At 50.1% G+C, this 18,634-nt stretch overlaps 1 protein-coding gene across 1 annotated transcript in view; it reads left to right on the top strand.

Moving 5' to 3' along the window:
- Nucleotides 1-18,634, top strand: part of GGH (gamma-glutamyl hydrolase) — a 367,715-nt gene that overhangs the window by 307,032 nt on the left and 42,049 nt on the right. Inside the window, exon 8 of the mRNA XM_069622120.1 lies at nucleotides 10,572-10,709. Coding sequence (XP_069478221.1) covers nucleotides 10,572-10,709 — 138 coding nt within the window. The remainder of the gene's footprint in view (nucleotides 1-10,571; nucleotides 10,710-18,634) is intronic.

The raw sequence follows: 18,634 nt of genomic DNA, 5'->3' as shown, positions 1-18,634 counted from the left end.
TTGCTGAATTCAATTCGGGCCAAAATAAAGTAGGGATTATAAAATATATGAAACGTTTAAAAATATGTTGGATTGTTTGGTAAAATAGTGTATTTATGAATTTTTAATTTGATGTCCTTATTTCTTATTTATCTAAAAGGTGACAAACGTTTGTCTTATTTTTAACAAGATTGGTCGTTTTTAGAAACGTAGATAAGGTATTTGAACCTTTAAAATACTGCGTTTACTGAAAAGCCAATCCTTTGGTGCATATTCTATGTAAACGGGGCTTGAATTGCTTGCATGCTAAAGGAAGCAATTTGTCTGGATGTAGGTAATTGCTGGGTTTAACATGTAATCTACAACAGGGCAGGACAAAGACTGATATGCGGGGACATTTCTTCTCTGTGAAAAGAACAGTGAGCTAAAGACTTTCTTGAGACTCTCCCAGGGGCCATCCACCCAAGAACCAGTCAATGGGCTGTGTTCGTGCTGGTAGAGTTTCCCAGACCCCCCTCTGTTTTGTAATCTACTACTACTAGATTTTGCATGTGCCTATTGAAAAGCTCTATTTAATTCAAACTATATTTATTCAACACTGGCACCGGCCCCTGTTGAGCACTTGCTGATTTGAAATATTAGTTACATTTTTCTGTGGTATTGTTGCGTTTTGAGTGAATTTATCTTTATTTTAATAATAATGTTCAGAGAATTGAAAATAAAACTCTACAAATCTGCAGTATTTTGTTTACATGTCCTGGTTTTTATCTGGAAACGATAGGACATCTAGTGGTATCATGCCATCACTGCACATTGCATTACTGCCCATACCAAAATGTCGAATTTCGACATCCCCGTTTCGCCACATATATATGTTGGGGGGGAGGTGTCTAATGTTAATAATGCATATGCAGGTCCATGAGGGGCTGCAGGCTCTCCCTCCGATATATAGTCAGCGAAATGCGTTTAAAAATAGTCAACATTTTCGTTATGCGTAGTAAAAAATGCGCAGTGATCACACCGATCCCATCTTGTTGATTGATCATTCATTTGGACGGATGCTCCATTTTAATTATCATAAATATATCTGCACGCACACACACCCCTGCGTGTTCATGAACCAAATCCAGTAATGCAAGGTTCTGTTTTAATATAACACAAAGCATTCATTAACATAAAGAGTTAAGATGCATGCTGATCACCTTCCTACATAATACGCTGTTAGATTTTAGTTGGCCTTTCATGGAGTACATGTCCTCGAAAAACGAATAGAACAGATTTTAGAAGTCATTTCCTCTCGGCCTGATGAAAATGCATCTTAAGGGAACTTGGGAGAAAAATAGGATGTTTGCAGTGCCAAACCTATGACTCCGGTAGCCAGTTGTTTGAGTTGTCATCTGAGGGGACCTGCATTATAGTTCCTGACCAGCACCATGATTTACTTGTTCACAGTATTTTCTTGGAAATAAATGGTAGATTATGGGGAAAAGACCAGCCAGTTGAATTGTGGGTGACCTGAGTTTGCCTGTGTGCTGGCTCAGTTTGGGAAGAGAACCGGATTAGTGTTTTGAGTCGGAGACCCAGATCACAGACCATGATTGCCATTTCCACAGTATTTTCACAAAACACCTTGTTAAGCTTTGTAAAGGTGTTTCAACGAGCAGGTAAAACAGATGAAGAATCCGCAGCTCTTATAGTACATTTAACAGAGCAGAGTAAATCCACTTCTGGACCTAAAACCTGGCATTTTGCCAATTTTTCCGAATTCATTTTTTTTGCTCTAGGTTTTCACTTGCTTCCATATTTTAAGGCTGAATTAAGCCTTTTTTTTTTTTTACCCTTTTTGAGGAACATTTTTTTATTTTCTTTGGTGGGCACTACTGGCTGCAATATATTTTTGTTAGGTTAGCTTCTAACTGTTCTCTGCTGCATCGAGAAACACAGTTTTGGTGAGCGGCAAGACTGGCAAAGTGCTTTTAAAACTGTTTGCTCCTATTTGCATTTCCCTTGCCACAATAGGTTTCACCCATATACTAGTGGATGGAAGGGAGGAATGCAGCAGGTGGATTTCAATGGTTTTGCCTTTATTTTTAATTCATGGCTTTGTATTGTGTTTTGGTAAGTGTCCTTATAAGCCATGGGCTTTAATGGTTGTATAGCCCCTTGCATTTTTTTTGATAAGACATTTTTTATTTATCAATTAGTCATAACATAGACAAGACAACCAAAACCAAGGGAGAGGAACAAAAGAAAGAAGAGGCAGCAACATCAAATGAGGCCGACACAGCCCGTTAAGCAGTAGTAATAGTAAGTCTTAGATCACCATTCTTATGGGACAGAACTACAATTCACAGTGTAAATGTTCAAACTAGCGTCCCCCGAGTCAATATCTTCCAATGTCTTTCAGGGCCCTCCCTCCTCCCATGCCGCCCATATTTTAGAGGCCTTGTTAGGACAGCCCCTTGCGTTATAGATCCGTCTTTCGAGCATAGCACATGTGTCCATGTCCAGCGCCCACTGCTCCATTGTCGGAGACTCCGGGACTCCCCATTTCTGTGCAATGTTTCGCTTCATTAGGGCGGCCGCCGTGTGCAGTAACAGTTCTTCCCATTTATTCAGTTCATACTCCCCTGGTATTCCCAGGAGTAGGACCTTCGGGTCAAGTTCAATTGTTTTGGAGAGTATCCGGGCCAGTTCCCGACAGCAGGCCTCCCAGAAAGTTTGGATGCGGGGGCAGGACCACAGAATATGGAAGAAGGTCCCCTCCTCGTCCCCACACCTGAGACAGTTTGGGTTCGTTGCTTTCTTCCACCCAAACAGTGCAGTTCTAGAGTAGTACACTCTGTGCAGTATTTTGAGTTGCACCAGTCTGAGTCTCGAGGAGATGGCAGTTTCCCGTGGGTGCATTAATACCCGTATCCAGTCCTCAGGGTCGATATCCCCTACATCTGTTTCCCATTTGGCTTTTAGACTGGTCAGTTCAGGGGTCGCGAAGGATGTGATGGCATTATAAAGGATGGATGTGCATTTGGAGGGGATAAATTCAGGAAAAATGTTGCGTTCTATAGGTGAGTACTCCGGTGTGTTGTCTTCTGTCGCTATGTGGACTCTTAGGGCGTGGGACATTTGCATGTATCTTTCAGTATCTGGGAGCCGAAATCTGTGTTGTAGGTCCGCAAACGGGGCAAGATTCCCGTCTTTCAGGACATCCCCCACTTTCTGAATCCCAGCTCTTACCCAGGATGGCCAAGGTTCAAACCTCGCAATTTCTCTCAGGTTGGCGTTTCGCCATAGGGGCTGCGCCGCTGATATCTTGTTCCCCCATCCCACAAACTTATGTACGTTCTTCCAAATGGTGGTAATCTGTGCTCTTGTTGTTGGTGGGGATGGTCTAGGGGGGCTTGGTACAATAACTGTATTGGATCGTTGTCATGCATGGCAGCCACATCTGCTTTGATATGGGGTAGTTCCCGGTCCCCGTGTAGTAGGTCATTGATCACCGCAGGTTGTGAGGCCCAATAGTAGGTCTGAAGGCGGGGCACACCGATCCCACCCTCCCATACCGACCTTTGAAGTGTGGCCAGCGCTATGCGCGCCTGTCCCCCGCCCCACAAGAGCTGCCTAAGGAGGGTTTCCACCCGGCCAAATTCAGCCCCCAAGATCTGCAAAGGGGCGTTTTGAAGGACGTAGAGGAATCGCGGGAGGGCCAACATTTTGAAGAGAGCGGCTCTGCCCATGAGGGTCAGGGGGAGAAGCTTCCAGTGTTGTACGTCGTTAGAGAATCGGTCCAGGATTGGTTTGAGATTGTGCTTGCTATAACTAGTTAGATCCATTGTTATCCAGATCCCGAGATATCGGAAGCCAAGTTGTTCTATTTGGTATGGGCATTCCCTTGGGTCGGGCTGTCCCCTTCCCTTCACCGGGAAGAAAACAGATTTCTTCCAGTTGATCCTTAGACCGCTAAATTCCCCGTACTGGACAAGAATCTGAGTCACTATGGGGCAGGTTTGGGTAGGGTCTCCCAAGTATATCAGGAGGTCGTCAGCGTATAGGGATATCCAATCTTCGTGACCCTCTGGCCATTTGAATCCCACCCAGGATGTGCTCTGGCAAAGCCATATGGCCAATGGTTCTATCGCCAGAGCGAAGAGAAGGGGGGAGAGGGGGCATCCCTGCCGTGTGCCCCTGCCCAGTCGGAAGGGGCGAGATGTCCACCCGTTCACCTTGACTTCCGCCCAGATGTTTGTGTATAGCAGCTTCACCCATCCCAGGAAACCCTCCCCAAAGCCCATCCGTGCCATGATCTCCCAGAGGCCATCCCATCGGACCGAGTCGAAAGCCTTCTCGAAGTCGATTGCTAGAAGAGCAAGCGGATTGTCAACGATAGGGGCCCTCTCTAACGCTAAGTGAAGTCGGCGCAAGTTCATCCTGGTCGATTTGTGTGGCATAAAGCCACATTGGTCCGGGTGTATTAGTGTATCAGCCACTGGTTGTAACCTGTTGGCCAGGACCTTGGCGAGGACTTTAGCCTCGCCATTGATTAGCGAGATTGGCCTGTAGGAGGCACACTGCTCCTGGGGTTTGTCAGGTTTAGGGATGACTACGATGGTAGCCTTACACAGGTCCTGCGGGAGAGCGCCTTGTTCCCGGGCCGTCAGTAACATTTTATGGAGGGAAGATGCTATGTTGACCCCCCCACCTTCTGCCATGTTTCGACTGGGAACCCGTTTGGGCCTGGCGTTTTCCCGGTCTGTAATTGGGCTAGTGCTTGAGCCACCTCAGTCTCCGAGAGGGCAGAGTCCAAGCGCGCTTTTTGTTGCACTGAGAGAGTTGGGAATGTTATGTCGTTTAGGAGGGTTGGGTCCAGCCGCGAGGTCGGGGCCCGGTAAAGTGCTTCATAAAATTGGGCGAAGGCTTCAGCTATCTCTGCGTCCGAGTGGAACCTCTCACCCCGTGGGGTGACAATCTCGCAAACACATCGTTGACCCTCGTCCCTCCTGTCCAACCAAGCTAGCAATCGACCAGCCTTGTCCCCATGCTCATAAATTCTGGCTCTGGAGTCCCAATGGGCTTGTTTGGCATTGTCTAATAAGAGGTTACGGAGCCGCTCAGTGGCACGTTTAAGGGAGAGTTGGGTCTGCGGGGATGGGTCAAGGATGTGTTCGTTCTCACATTGGGCCAGTTCGTCTTCCGCCTTCGTTATATCCTGGAGTCTCTCCCGCCTTCTATTTGCCACCCAGGAGATTAAGGCACCCCGCAAAACGGACTTATAGGCCTCCCAGATCACCACCGGATCTTGTTCTCTGTTATCGTTAATTTCGAAGTACTCGGTGGAGACTTCAGTGTGGTGGTCAACAAGCTCAGAGAAACCCAGGTAGTAAGTGTTTAGTTGCCATGTCCTAGGGGGGGAAGCGCCTTGTGCGCGAATCTCCACGAGTAGAGGCGAATGGTCTGAGATGCCCCGGGGAAGGAAATCCGCCGCAAGTGCCCTGTAGAGGTCCGTGTGTGGGACAAAAAGATAGTCAATCCTGGAAAGGGAGCCGTGGGCACCAGAGTGGAAGGAGTACCCCCTAACGTCCGGGTGCAACTCTCGCCATACATCACCCAAGCCCAAGGCAGACGCAAAGTTAGATAGTCTCGTGGGGGTGTCCGGGTTGCGTTGTCTGAGATGTGTACGGTCAGTGGAATTGCACATGACATCATTAAAGTCTCCCCCAAGAAACAGCTTGTCAGGTTGGTGGGTGTTTACCTATGAGGGCAGTTAACTCGTCCAGCAGCTCCTGTCCCAGTCTGGGCGGGGAGTACACCGAGGCGAAGGCGACCTTCTCATTCCACAACGTACCAAGGATCAGTATGTAACAACCTCGTGGGTCTTGTTCCGAGCATTGGAGGGTGAAAGGAACACGTTTGTGTATGAGTATGAGAGTACCCCTAGATCCCATCGTGTATCCCGCATGGAAAGCAGACCTGTAGTTAGTGCGTTGGAAGTAAGAACAGTTCGAGCCCGCTAGGTGTGTTTCGGATAGCAGGGCCACATCGGGGGAGTGTCTACTGAGTATTTGTTTAATCAAGTGACTCTTGATCGCAGAGCCCATTCCGTTTACGTTCCAGGTGAGCACCTTGAGAGACTTGGGGCGTTCAGTCGGGATCGTCTGGGGTTGTGAGGATGCCATCCAGAGACTGGAGTAAATAGTTGGACAGGTGTTTTACGAGGAAGGTGTCTCTGCCAATGGTGATGTATTGCGGTGTGTGTCTGAAGTGCCGAGTATTGTGTTGCCTGGACCGTCTGTGGCCTCGTCCTACCCTGAACCTCAACATATTCCGGAGCCCGCGGGGACGCGTTGCTCCTAGGGTAACAAAGAACTTATTAGAACATTCCCTTCCCTCCCCCTCCCCATACTCCACGCCAACACGAAGTACCTGTAGCCCCAACATCATAACCCTCAACACGTGTAAGGTGTCAGCCTTACAAACCCTTATTCACAATAAAGCTAAAGAGATTAAAAATTGGAAATTGGGGGGGGGCCCTGTTGCCTTTACCAGGTGCGATGGAGATATACCCCCGCAAGCCACATTAATAATGACATAGACGACTTACAATAGCTTGGTGGCGCACCCGAACTTTCTGTAACAACAGTTTGGAGTGCCCCCGCTCGTGGGGCCAGACCCATCCACAAGAAACAGTCATGTTCAATCTCCAGCCTCCGCCGGCCGATTCGGCAAGGGTGGCCTGTCCGGTTCCCGAGGATGGTCTGGCGGCGGCCTAGGATTTCTGCCCCTGTTGGCTCGAGGCGCCGACCAGTCCCCCTCAGTGTTGCTCTGCCCATCGCCAGGCCTCCTTCGGGTCGTTAAAGTGGACCGTTGTGCCCTTGTGATATATTTTCAGCTGGGCCGGGAAGAGCAGGCCGTACTTGACTCCCATCACTTGGAGCTGCCTTTTAAGTCTTTCAAAGGATTGCCTTGCCTTCTGGACCTCCCGCGTATAGTCCGGGAAGAAGGCGATCTTGGAGCCATTAAAGGTGGTCGTACCTTTGGTTCGTGCAAGGTGCAGCAGCGTGTCTCGGTCCCAATAGTTTAGTAGCCTTGCTATCACCGTGCGCGGCGGAGCCCCAGGCACTGGTCTGCCAGTGGGCATTCGGTGTGCCCTCTCTATCGAGAAGAATTTGGAAAAGGATCGTTGATCGAAGAGGTCCATCAGCCACTGTTCCAGAAAAAGTTCCATACAGGGACCTTTGGCCTTTTCGGGGATACCGAGAATTCGAATGTTATTGCGCCTGGATCTGCCCTCCCCCTCCTCGACTCTGGCTTCCAGAGGTTTAAGTTTGGCGGAGACTCCTTGAAGTTCTTGCTGTATTGCGTGCATCCCATCCTCCGTGTTGGAAATACGCTGTTCCGCCTCGCCCGTTCGTGCCGACAGTTTCTGCAGATCGTGTCGGAGGAGGGACATATCCAGGCTGATTCCATCCATCGTCTGTTCCATCGACGAGCGGGATTCCACTATGGCTGCCATGACCTCTCTTAGGGAGAGCCCAGGTGCAGAGTCCACTTCTACCGACAGCAACGGTTGAGTATCAGGAGATTGCGATGGAGGCATCGTGTACTGGTCGATTCTGTTTTGCATGGTGGGCCTTCTAGTTTAGTCTTTCCCCATGGCCGCCGTCGGGCCCCACGGGTGCCCCCGTATCTTGGGTACTATCCTATTACGCAACAGCCCAGCCTCACCGAAGAGTCACACAGGACGGTAAGCGTTGCCGACGCCCTGTGGGTTTAGGCACCACCCCAGCCGGCGGGGAAAAGGAGGGCACAGAGCCAGATGGTGAGCCTGTGATAGTGGGCGTGTAGGCCCAGCCGCAGGACGCTGGGAGTTTTGCTGTGATGTGCCGGGGGTGTTCGCCAGTTCCAACACCCGTTGTACTTTCAGTGGTCCAACAGCCCCTAAAGTGGTCACTCGGGGGGGGGGGGGTGGGGCACTCACCGGCGGGGCCACCTCCGCCGCGCACGGGTCTCCGTAGCGGCGCTCTGTTTTTCTGTCGTTCGCGCCCGTCCCTCCTGGTCCGGGCGGAGCAGGGCCGGCGGTCCCCTCTCTCAGATTCCTCCAGGAGCCTCGCTCCGCCTTTGTTGTGGTCGGATGTGTGGATGTGTGGGTTCACCGCTCCCCACTCAGTGCGTGCTCGATGGTCCGGCGGCCATCTTGGTTCGTCCTCAAGCCGAAATGGCGTAACTTTCCCTCGCTTCTGGTGCCGAAGCCCCTGCGCGTTTCGGGCTGGGATTCGCCCCAGATGTGCCCCTGGGTGTCAGGCACCGGGGGTCTTGCTTTGGGGGTCACCAGATATTTCCAGGTGGTCGTCTGTAGCAGGATGTTAGGCTGCGGCAGCGGGAGCTCCGAAGGCACACGTCTACTGCATCGCGCAGTCGGCCACGGCCCCCTAGCCCCTTGCATTTAACTGGTTTATAGTCCTTGGGATAACCCCACCTGCCTACTGGTTCACCAATTTTGACAGTGCTACTGTGAATTTTTTCTTTAGGTTTTATGGTGCCATAATGTGGGTGGTTGTACCGATTGTTGATAGGTTCGAGGCCTGAGACTCATATAAGAGAATAGGAGAAGAGTAGGATGCTGGGTTTATATTCAACAACACATATTGTTTATATTGGGGCCTGCTTATTATTTGACTATTCTATTTGGAATGCTTGCCTCTACAAGAGAAAATATACATAAATGCTAAATAAATATGAGAGTGAGAACATTCTTTGTGTTTCCATTTATGAAAAGAGGCACTAAACCGCTTGTTTTAGTTCTAAAAGTCTGCAGTTAGGTTATTGATGACATCCAATGTTTATAATTGACACACAGGTACACATAATTGCTTTATAGATGTTCTGAGGGTCAGCCCATAACAATACAGCTGTCCACTAGTAAACTTCCCAGATGCTCTGGGCTGGAGGCGCAGATAACGAACTCTCTACAGAGCCTTGTGGCGGGTATGGCACTAATCTCTGCTACTAAACCTGCTCGAGCCCCAGGTGGGCACTTTAACCACCTCTGGCGTGGAGGCTAGGCTCTGGCAAGCCGCTTATGATGAAAAGCAGGACACCCTCCTCTCCTAGTGCCTCCACTTAATTGCAGCTTCCTGAATTAAAAGCCGTCTGCTTGGCTGATCCTTCACAAACAGCATACTATCTTTATAGAAAGCAATGCCTTTTTGCCTTTGCTTAAACTAGTCAACATTGATTTACTCAGCAGAATGCTTTTCATGTTCTACTGTAATAAGCCACAACAAACTCATTTTATTCAGATATACCTGCACGTCCGTGGGCCTAAACTGACTAAAGAAAAATCATTGTTGTAACAGAGTGAGTAAATTGTTATGCTATTCACACAACCAGTGCTAAAATACCTTGCAAATGACTTTGGTGCATGGTGAAAAAAAACAAACGTTCCCACATGGTCTGTTACTCTCATAGGTTTGTTTTGCAGAAGCCATTTTCCCTTTGTGAAAGGAATTTGCCCATTCCTGATTGTTGATGAGCCTTTTTTGTAGAAGTAGCAGCATGCTCCTGCTATATGCAATGTTAATGTTTCTGGTCACAGGACTATTGTTACTGTGTCATTAACTGTCCTCCTAGTGAATATACTTGGAAATGTCCTTTCTCCATGCTTGTTATTCTTGCTCTCTGCGATAGTAGGAGGAAAGGTGGTCTAGCGGCTAACCTGCTGACTTTGGAACCTGGAGATCTGCGTTCTATTCCAGGCCTGAACAAAATAAATCCTTTGGTTTTGGGCACATAACCATGTAACCATATGCGTTAAAATGTCTGTGTTATATAATGTTTATAGCAACTGTGCACGGTGTTGTCTAGTTGTTCACCAATTATGTGTTATGGGACAGGAGGATAGCTCAGGGGCAACCTGTTTGTCTTGGAAGCATGACAATGCAGAGCAACACAGGTTTGAATCCCGGTACCGTGCTTAGAGACTGGCCTCCAGGATTAAGCGTGTTATAAAAGATGAATTAATTGCAGCCTATTTCCATAAAGCTGCTGCGGCTTTTTCATCAGTGAAATGTTAGTCTTCCGGGTGGCGATTCCACCTAGACGACTTCTCGAAGCCCACTATTGTCTTCTCCATGTGACCTAGCACACAAGCCCATTTTGACTGTGCTAGATCATTTGGCAGAAAGTGCCAGATGCAGCCATGTCCATGGTGGTCCGGGTTCACTCCAGGAAGTGGTGTCAGCCACACATATCCAAGCGAGCACAAAGTGCTTTTACGCCTGCTACCGCTTCGTCCAAATGGACCTCCGATGGGCCTACATGCGTGCACTTCAGAGATGGTAGTGGTTGCAACCGTAAACATGATGGTGGCAGTCACTACAATGGTGTGCCTGCTTTTAGCGGTCACAGAACATGCGGGTGCAGTCTGTTGGAATCCAACCTGTCTGCACATACCAGAACTCTGATTCAGCAGAGAGGCTTAAAGATTTCCTGCACAGTGCGGTAAACCCTGCAGAGAAATTCCGATTTGGAGTTTGGGTCTTGTAGGTTATGCATTGTGAATGATTGCTCACCCCGGCCACTTTTGTTTGCTGCAGCCTACAAGTACCCAATATATGGCGTTCAGTGGCACCCAGAGAAGAATCCATATGAGTGGAAGACTCCATCCAGCACGTCGCACTCCCTGCAGGCTATAAAAGCAGCGTTTCACATGGCTTACTTCTTTGTAAATGAAGGTAAGTTGAGGACTGTTGAGGCTATTGTTTTGCTCTGTCCAGTGCATATTGCGAAATGTTCACGTTTTACAACCATCAGCATGTTCAGCTTTAAAATGTATGTAATTGCGACCAGGACAGGACAAGAGGTAATTGAGATGTCATTGACAACTTTTCCAGAAAAATATCATTAATAGCTTATTAATTGAATTGACTGTAATGATTTACCCTTCTTCCACAGTTATAGTTTGGCGTACAGTTCGTATGATTAATGCATTCTCCTAACACCTTTGTGCACCGCTTCTTGCTGTTTTATTTCTCTGCCAATAAAAGCTATATTTCTCCAGCATGGCGACTGGCATGGATTCACATGCCCATGAATATTCCCCGTCGTCAGGCTGGGAATCCTCGGCAAAAGAACTAAACAGTTTCACTTTCACTTTAAAACCGTATTTCTCTTCTAAACCAATCACTGTCCTTTGGGTCATACCACCCCATCCAATAACAGTCCTCTCCCTAAGCCCTGCCTTTGGCAGCCATCTTCAGATTTTTACTGCACGCTTCAGTTTTGGTAGTCCTCGAGTGCTCGCTGAGCAATTTTTTAATAAAAAAAAAATCTTTTTATTGGCATTTCAACAATACAACAGACAACAGACTGCTCAGCATGGCAAGGATAAAAAACTGTCGCACATACATATCGAACCATCTATGCCCATCTGTTCTAATGATCAGTTCACTGCAGGTCCTCTTGCTTGCCACATGCTTTTTCAGTGACAATCCTCCTTCTCGGAGCCGCCTCACACTCTGCCTTCCTGCGCCCCCTTAAATCCTAAAAAGTAAACAAACTACCAACTGTGCAGGCTTCTCCCCGCAACCCACCCGCCCACCCTCTATATCCCTGCCCCATCTGCTTTTCCCCCCTGCTCCATCCTCCCCTCTTGCTTTGCATGTGCTGTCTGCTGCACCCTAAGCTTCATGGGGGGCAGGTCATCCGATCGCGCACACATCCTTTGGACCAGTGCTTTCCATGCAGCAATGTCCTCACTGACTTCATTCTGTCCCCTACGCGCCGCCCTATCCCACACCATGGTCTCTGGCTTTGCCCATTTTTTCAGATTCCCCCCTACCATGCTTCCATCCGGGGCCCCTCTACCGATTTCCATGCCATAGCAATCCGGCGTTTAGCCAGAACACAAATGCGATCTTTCATTTTAGCTGTAGTAGTCCTGATGGGTCTACGTTTGAACAGTCCTAGTAAGCTCGCTTCCGAGGGCCACTCATGCATATTTATCCCCGCCGTGTGAACTTTGTCTGCTATGCCCTGCCAGAACTTAACAACCACTGGGCATGACCAGAACATGTGCAGTATATCTGCCTTATCGTTTGCGCACCTCAGGCATTTCTTCTCCCGGGAATAGTGAAATAGCATGTGGTGTCATATAGGCCCTATGGGTGACCTGCAACTGCATTAGCTTAAATCTGGCATTTCCTTGTGTACAACAATACTCTAGCCCATTCCCCTTCTGTAAAGGCACGCCCAACATCCTTTTCCCACTTGACCCTCGCCCAGAGCTCTGGTTTACTCAATGTGTCCAACATCAATTCATAGAGCCTGTAAATGATGTGGCCTCCCTCCGCCAAGTCATATATCGTATCCAGCATGGCGTCTACGGTGATTCCCATCCTCACTTCAACCTGATCACCCTGTGATATTTAAGGAACTGCCCCCCCTGGGATACCATACACCTTCACGGATCAAATCTCCTGGCGTAATTATCCTGTGTGATTCCCAGTATAATAGTGTGGACCTCTTCCTGTGTCCTGCCACAGACCACAGCTAAGGGTATGTTTTCAGAGTACGGTCCCGTCGCCCCACCAGCTTCCACATCTGTGCCACAGTGCCTGCCCCAGCGTCACCAACCCAGGCGCCTCTCTGAGCCCTCCCGCCACCACCCAACGTGCTTCCTTTAAATAGTACGGTGTGACCCCGTCCCTCAGCAGTCTTGCATCTAATGACTCGTCATCTGCCAGCCAATCCACAATGAACTGCTGCTGCCTGGCTAGATAGTACGCCTCAAAGTTTGGTACCCGGGTCCCCTCATTCGTTATTGTCTCTGTGCAGAACATCCAGTGAGATTTAGCACCTTTTGCCGCCCCAGACAAACCCCAGACAAGCCCCAGACAAACCCCTGCACTATAGAGTCCAGTTTGCGAAAGAACTCTCTAGGAATCTCAAGGGAATGTTTACAAAATGATACAATAGGCGTGGTAACACCACCAGTTTAAGGAGTGCCACTCAGCCGATCACTGACAGAGGGAGTTTCTGCCAGAATGCCACTGATTTCTCAACTCCATGAAGCGCCTTTGACGTGTTTGCTTCATGTTCCTTCCTTGGTTCATGATATATGTTCACACCCACGTATGTGAAGGTGTCAACTGTCTATTGCCGCCCCTAATTTGGCAAGCGTCTAGGCTCTAGCCCGGCAAGGCCTGCCAATGGAAACAAACTTGATTTTTCCTTGCTGATAGTGATTCCAGTTAGCTTTGCAAAGTTATCCAGCACAGCCAGTATATGCAGCAAGTTCTCCTCAGGGGTTTGCACATACAGCAGCATATCGTCCGCATATAGGGAGACTACATGCGTATCACCTCCGACTGAGATGCCCACCTCCCTGAAGTCCTCCCTAAGAATGCTTTTATTGCGTCTATGGAGCCAACCTGTATTCTATGTATTCACCCTTTGTTCATTCTATTAAATAATGCAATCTACGCATGTTCCAGGATGTACTCCTGCCTGAGACGTAGCCCGCTTGATCCGGGTGTACCAGTGTACCAACCACTCTTTAGTCTGGCTGCCAATAGTGCAGCCCGTATTTTACATTCCTCATTGATCATAGAGAGTGGCCTGTATGACCTACATTCTCGATTGCCTTCCCCCTGATCACCACTTTTAACAATTCCCACAAGGTGTGTGCGCTACTCACACTGCATGCATTGATCTTAAAGAATTCCTCTATCTTCCCTCCCAGATGTTCTCTAAAGTGCTCGTCAAGCAATGCCTCTGCTCTTAGTCACCACGTCAGGATGGGGCTCTGTTTTCTGTTCTCTGCCACGTCACAAGCAGTGGTGCATGGTCCAAGAGAACCCTAGCTTTGTATTCCGCCGCCACAAATTCATCTAGTGTTTCAGTGCTGGTAAGCATATGGTCGATGTGTGTGCACTCTGTGGGGGCTCCAGTAGTACGAATTCCCTCTCCTATCTGTCTGCAGCTGCCTCCACACCTCGAGCAGCCACAGCTCCCGCATCAGGTCCTCCAGCACTTTAGCGTCCGGTGCCCTCCTCCTGCTTCCCCAGTCTGGTCTATCTAGCGTTGGGTCGATGGGTGCAGTTGAAGTCGCCCCCTACAGCCATAAAGCTCCTCTATATGGTTGTATCCGGGGGCCCAGTGACTTCAAGAAGGTGGTGGCGTCATGGTTGAGCGAATATGTGTTGATTATGCAGATTTCTCTCTGTTCCAGAAGCCTGTGTGCATAACCATCAACCAACCCTCGTTTTCACACTTGCAGTCCAATAGCTTAAAGGGCACTATGGTGGCGACCCAGATAAGGGTGCCCCTAGCAAATACTGAGTATGTCTCACCCTGTTCCACTCCCCCCCACTTCTTCCCAATCGTGGATTACCTGGCAGCAGTTAAGTTCATCTCCTGCTGGAATGCAACATGCACCCCTTTGTTCATGCAATATGTATGCACCCTGTTCCTCTTGATGCAGCTGTTAAGCCCCCTCACATTCCAGGAAATAATCTTAATAGTACTAATTTTCCCACTTTGGCGTCTTTCCGCAGGGGTGTCCCACTCGCCCTCTTCTTTCGCTACCCTTCCCACCCTCCCCTCCCCATGTTTGTGCACCCCTGCAGGGCACACATCCCATCCTCCACCCGCAGCCCAGCCAGTCTTGCTTCTACCTCCCTCCCCTCCGCTGTCCACTCGCAGGTGGGGCGGCCCAGCGTGCTATTCAACTCAAGTAAAACTCTCCCCAACATGCCAAACTAGGGCCCAATGGTTCACAGACAGTTCAGGCTCACCCGCTTCTTGCGCTAATCAGTGTCACACACCCATCTCACCAGTTCTCCATGCAGCGGCAGAGGGCTTCCAAGCTGCACCTCAACGGGGACCACCAAGGGTCAGCAGGGCATACCAGCTCCTAATCCTCCGTCCTTGCTCCGCAACCCTACTGTCCACAGGTTATTGATTCCCTGGTTCTTTAAAGCCAGCAGCCGCCTTCTTCCCGCCACTTGTCAGTCTCACATGCTTCTACCTTGTTTTCTCTTCAGATTGAGTCAGTTTTCTCCTCCTGCCTCCCTCAAGAGGTAGCTTCTTGTCTCCCGTGTAGCGGTGGCACTCCGATCGAGTCCATCCATGCCTGTGCTCTGCTAATGTTGTCAAAAAAGTGTGAGGTGCCATTGTGGAGTACTTTTAACTTGTCCAGGAATATCAGAATATAATTCAGGCTTGCCTGTCACAGCTGTTCTTTAGTAGGACCAAAGGATGCTCTATGCTTTTGTACTTTCAAAGTGTAATCTTGGTACACCGCTATCTTAGCTGCACCCCTCTCTTTTAGTTCTCCTTGCCTTGAGAACGCCAGAATCGCCTCCGATCCCTGTAGTTCAGAAGCTTTGCAATCAAGGGTCTTGGTGGCGAACCCGGGTGGGGTCTCCTGGCTGAGGGGCGATGGGCTCGTTCCACCGAGAAGCCTTGCGACAGGTTACCTGCTCCGACTTCTTGTAGCAACATGTTATCCAGTAATGTCATGGGGACTCTCCCCTCCATCCCTTCAGGTAGGCAAGGTATTCGTAAGTTCTGCTCTCCAATGCAGCCACCTTCAACTTCAGTTCTGGGACCTCCAACTTGGCTGCCACTATGCCCTGTTTATTTTTGACCGCCTGCGCCTCCACAGACTGTACTCTCTCTGCCAACCCCCTAACGTCTTGTCTCAGCAGTTCCACATCAATTCTGACTTAATCCCCTCACCAGGGTCGTTTGGAGTGGGGCTATAGCCTTCAGGTTTTGGTTTTCGCCTGTTTTCCCTTCCAGCTGCACCAGCGTGCTTTCATGTTACGACTCGCTGCCTCCTTCCCCATTGCCCCCAAATGCCTCCATCCTTCCCCATTGCCCCCAAATGCCTCCATCCTATTCTCCTTGGACTTCCCCTTGTGCTCCTTATCCAGCAAATGTACAACCTGCTCACTTTGTGTGGCCGCCTTGGTAATTATAACTGATTCCTAAATGGGTGCCGGCAGCCCAGAATGGGTGTTGTTCCCGTTGTTCAGTCTTGCTCTGCCTATGAATGTGCCAAGAGGGGCCTCCACTGCCAATGCTACGATGCCCTTCAGTCTCTTCCCTCCACTCACGTCCTGACCGTATCCCACACAGTGTCAGAGTTGGGTTTATTCAACCTCAAGCATCCTGCCATAGTCTTGGGGTCACTGCTTCCCATCACCCCGTTTCTTTATCTCTCCCTGCGGCCCTCTCTGCTGGTCATGGGGTCTCCATAGTGCTGTCGCTGGGCCTCATTACCGGTCTGGCAGTAACCGTGACAGTGCTACCGGCGGGTTGCTGCCAGACCCATAATTATTTACCCGTACCTGACTTCCCAGTGCCACTGGGAGATTACAACCCTGGCGGGCCGGAAGGTCAGGCGGTGGCAAATTGTAAGTCCCCATTCCCATAGAGTACTATGGGACTCTATGGGAATGGGCACCACAGAAGCACCGGCACCGTTCTTAAAGGTGCTGGTGCTTCCGTGGCAGCTTTGCCTGCCGTGACTGCTGTGCCCGGCAGGGTCAGACCTGTCGGCACAGTGCCTCCAGCAGGCAAACCCGTAGTTTGCCAGTCCAGAAACAGTGCCGCTAAGCTTACCAGCACTGTTGTTTTCAGACCGGCAAACTTAGAATGAGGCCCACTGTCTCCTGTTGCCATGTCTCTCCATTCAATCCTTCATTTGCAGATCGCCATTGCTGTCTGCTGTGACAGCCCTCTGTTTGCTGTTTCTGCTGTGGGTGGGCATCCCCTCTGCCTGTCCAGGTCAATCTGATGTGTGCTTGGTGAAGGAAGCATCCCCGTGTGTTAGCTGAACTAGCCTCACTGTTCCGCTATGAGGGCCACAGTCTGGCAGATGCTCCTGCTCCTCAGATGCTCACCGCTCTTATGGCTCCCATCCAGGGGCGCTGCTTCTATTGGTGCGCTGCCTCTTCCCTCAGTGCAGTGCCTTCACTGTTTCTTTGCAGTGGGCACACCCCTGACTGTTCCCCCTAGCATGGTTGACATTTGCCTCTGCCAGAGTCTGTACTTTACAGGCGGTCTGCTACAGTGTTCTCTCCCTGTTTGCACGTTGCAGTTCAAATATGCAGAATGGGTGCTCTCTGCTCCCTCCTGATGCCGTGCACTGGCAGTGCTCGCAGAGTTATTCCTCTCTGCCTTTGCTGCAGCTCCAGGGCAGGCGTAGCAGCCATACCTCTAATGCTGCTCTATAGCCTGGTTTCCAGGGCTACTCACTGCTGCAGCCCAGGTGCTTCTGTGCCTCAGCAGAGGTCTTGTTGACCGGCTTCCCACTCTGGGCTAGGCCTCTCTGGCTGCCAGCAGTCAGACACTCCTCGTCATGAACCTAGGAGCCCCACTGCCACTCCCTCTGAATTTGCGGCAACTCCGAACTGCCGCACCACTCCAGCGTCGCTAGTCACTGCTTCCAGCACGTCCGCGCTAGCTGCCGCTGCAGGGGGGCGTCCACTTCACCTGCTCTGTGTTTCGCCTTTGTCAGCAACGGACAGAAGGAGGGTTCCACCTCAGATCCCTGCTACTGCTCCACAGCACACCACCTTCATTCAGGGCAGAGCCGGGTTTTATCAGGCGGCCACCGCCATCCTGGCAGATTACAGCCAGGCTCTTCACGGATGTATTCCAGGCGATCCTGTCCCCATTTCTGGACAACTGCCTCAGTTCATTCAGGCCACCTCCCGATGCCGGTGCGCAATATTTTGTCGCACAAATATGCGTTTTCTTCACCGCTAGAAGCTGATCAATCTCGGATCTGGCGGGAGCAACAGAGACTTGCTGATCACTCCATGGCTGCTAGCCATGCCTGCTCTCCGAGCTATTTTCCAAATCTTTTGCAGAAAAGTTCTATTTTTGTTCCATCAGAACCCATGTGCTCCTGTCTTCATCGGCCGGCAACGGGGATCCGTTGTCGGTGAATTTGCGTGCCCCTCAAGGGCAGTTATTCGTTGAAGTTTCTGGAAGGCCATCTTGGGCCTACTTTGCGCCCTCCAACCATGACGGCGGAAAAGGAGGGAAGGACACTTTTCAGCCCTTGCACCCAATGTGGGCTAAGAAATGTCTTTGTGGAAGACAAACATCAGAAGTGTCTGTACAGCCTGCACACGGACCGCAACGAGGATGGTGCAAGATCAAGATGTGCCTGGGCTTCTCGAAGAAAATGAAGAAAGACAATGCCTCTAACCCATGCTCCGAGCAGGGTCATGCCTCACCTAGGGCCGGTTGGTTCGAGGAGCGGTCTCCCTCAGGCAAGGGGCCGGAGTCCTTCAAGGACGCCCCATTGTGGGGGTCCAAGAGAAGGCCTAGAGTTGCAAGACCTATTCTGCCTCGTTCGCCACTGATGTGGTTCCCAGGTCGGATAGACCGCAATTGCCATCACTGTCTGCCTCGGTTGCCAGCCTGCCATCGAGTTCCTCCTCAAAGAGGAAGTCCTCCATCCCGGCCAAGTTACAGGACAAATCAGCGATACAGAGGTCAGAGGAAGAAAAGGCCTCACAGCAGGCTCATCAGGCGTAGCCAAAAGCTTTGTCGGCTCAGGTGCCGGTACACACGCTTCAGGAGGGAAAAGAAGAGTCCCCAAAGCAGCCCTGCAAAATTTATATTCAGCCAATGGACA

Source organism: Ambystoma mexicanum, chromosome 5q (assembly GCF_040938575.1).
Source record: "Ambystoma mexicanum isolate Mex_15411 chromosome 5q, UKY_AmexF1_1, whole genome shotgun sequence".
Taxonomy (NCBI): domain Eukaryota; kingdom Metazoa; phylum Chordata; class Amphibia; order Caudata; family Ambystomatidae; genus Ambystoma; species Ambystoma mexicanum.
This window is presented reverse-complemented; position numbering and strand designations above follow the sequence as displayed.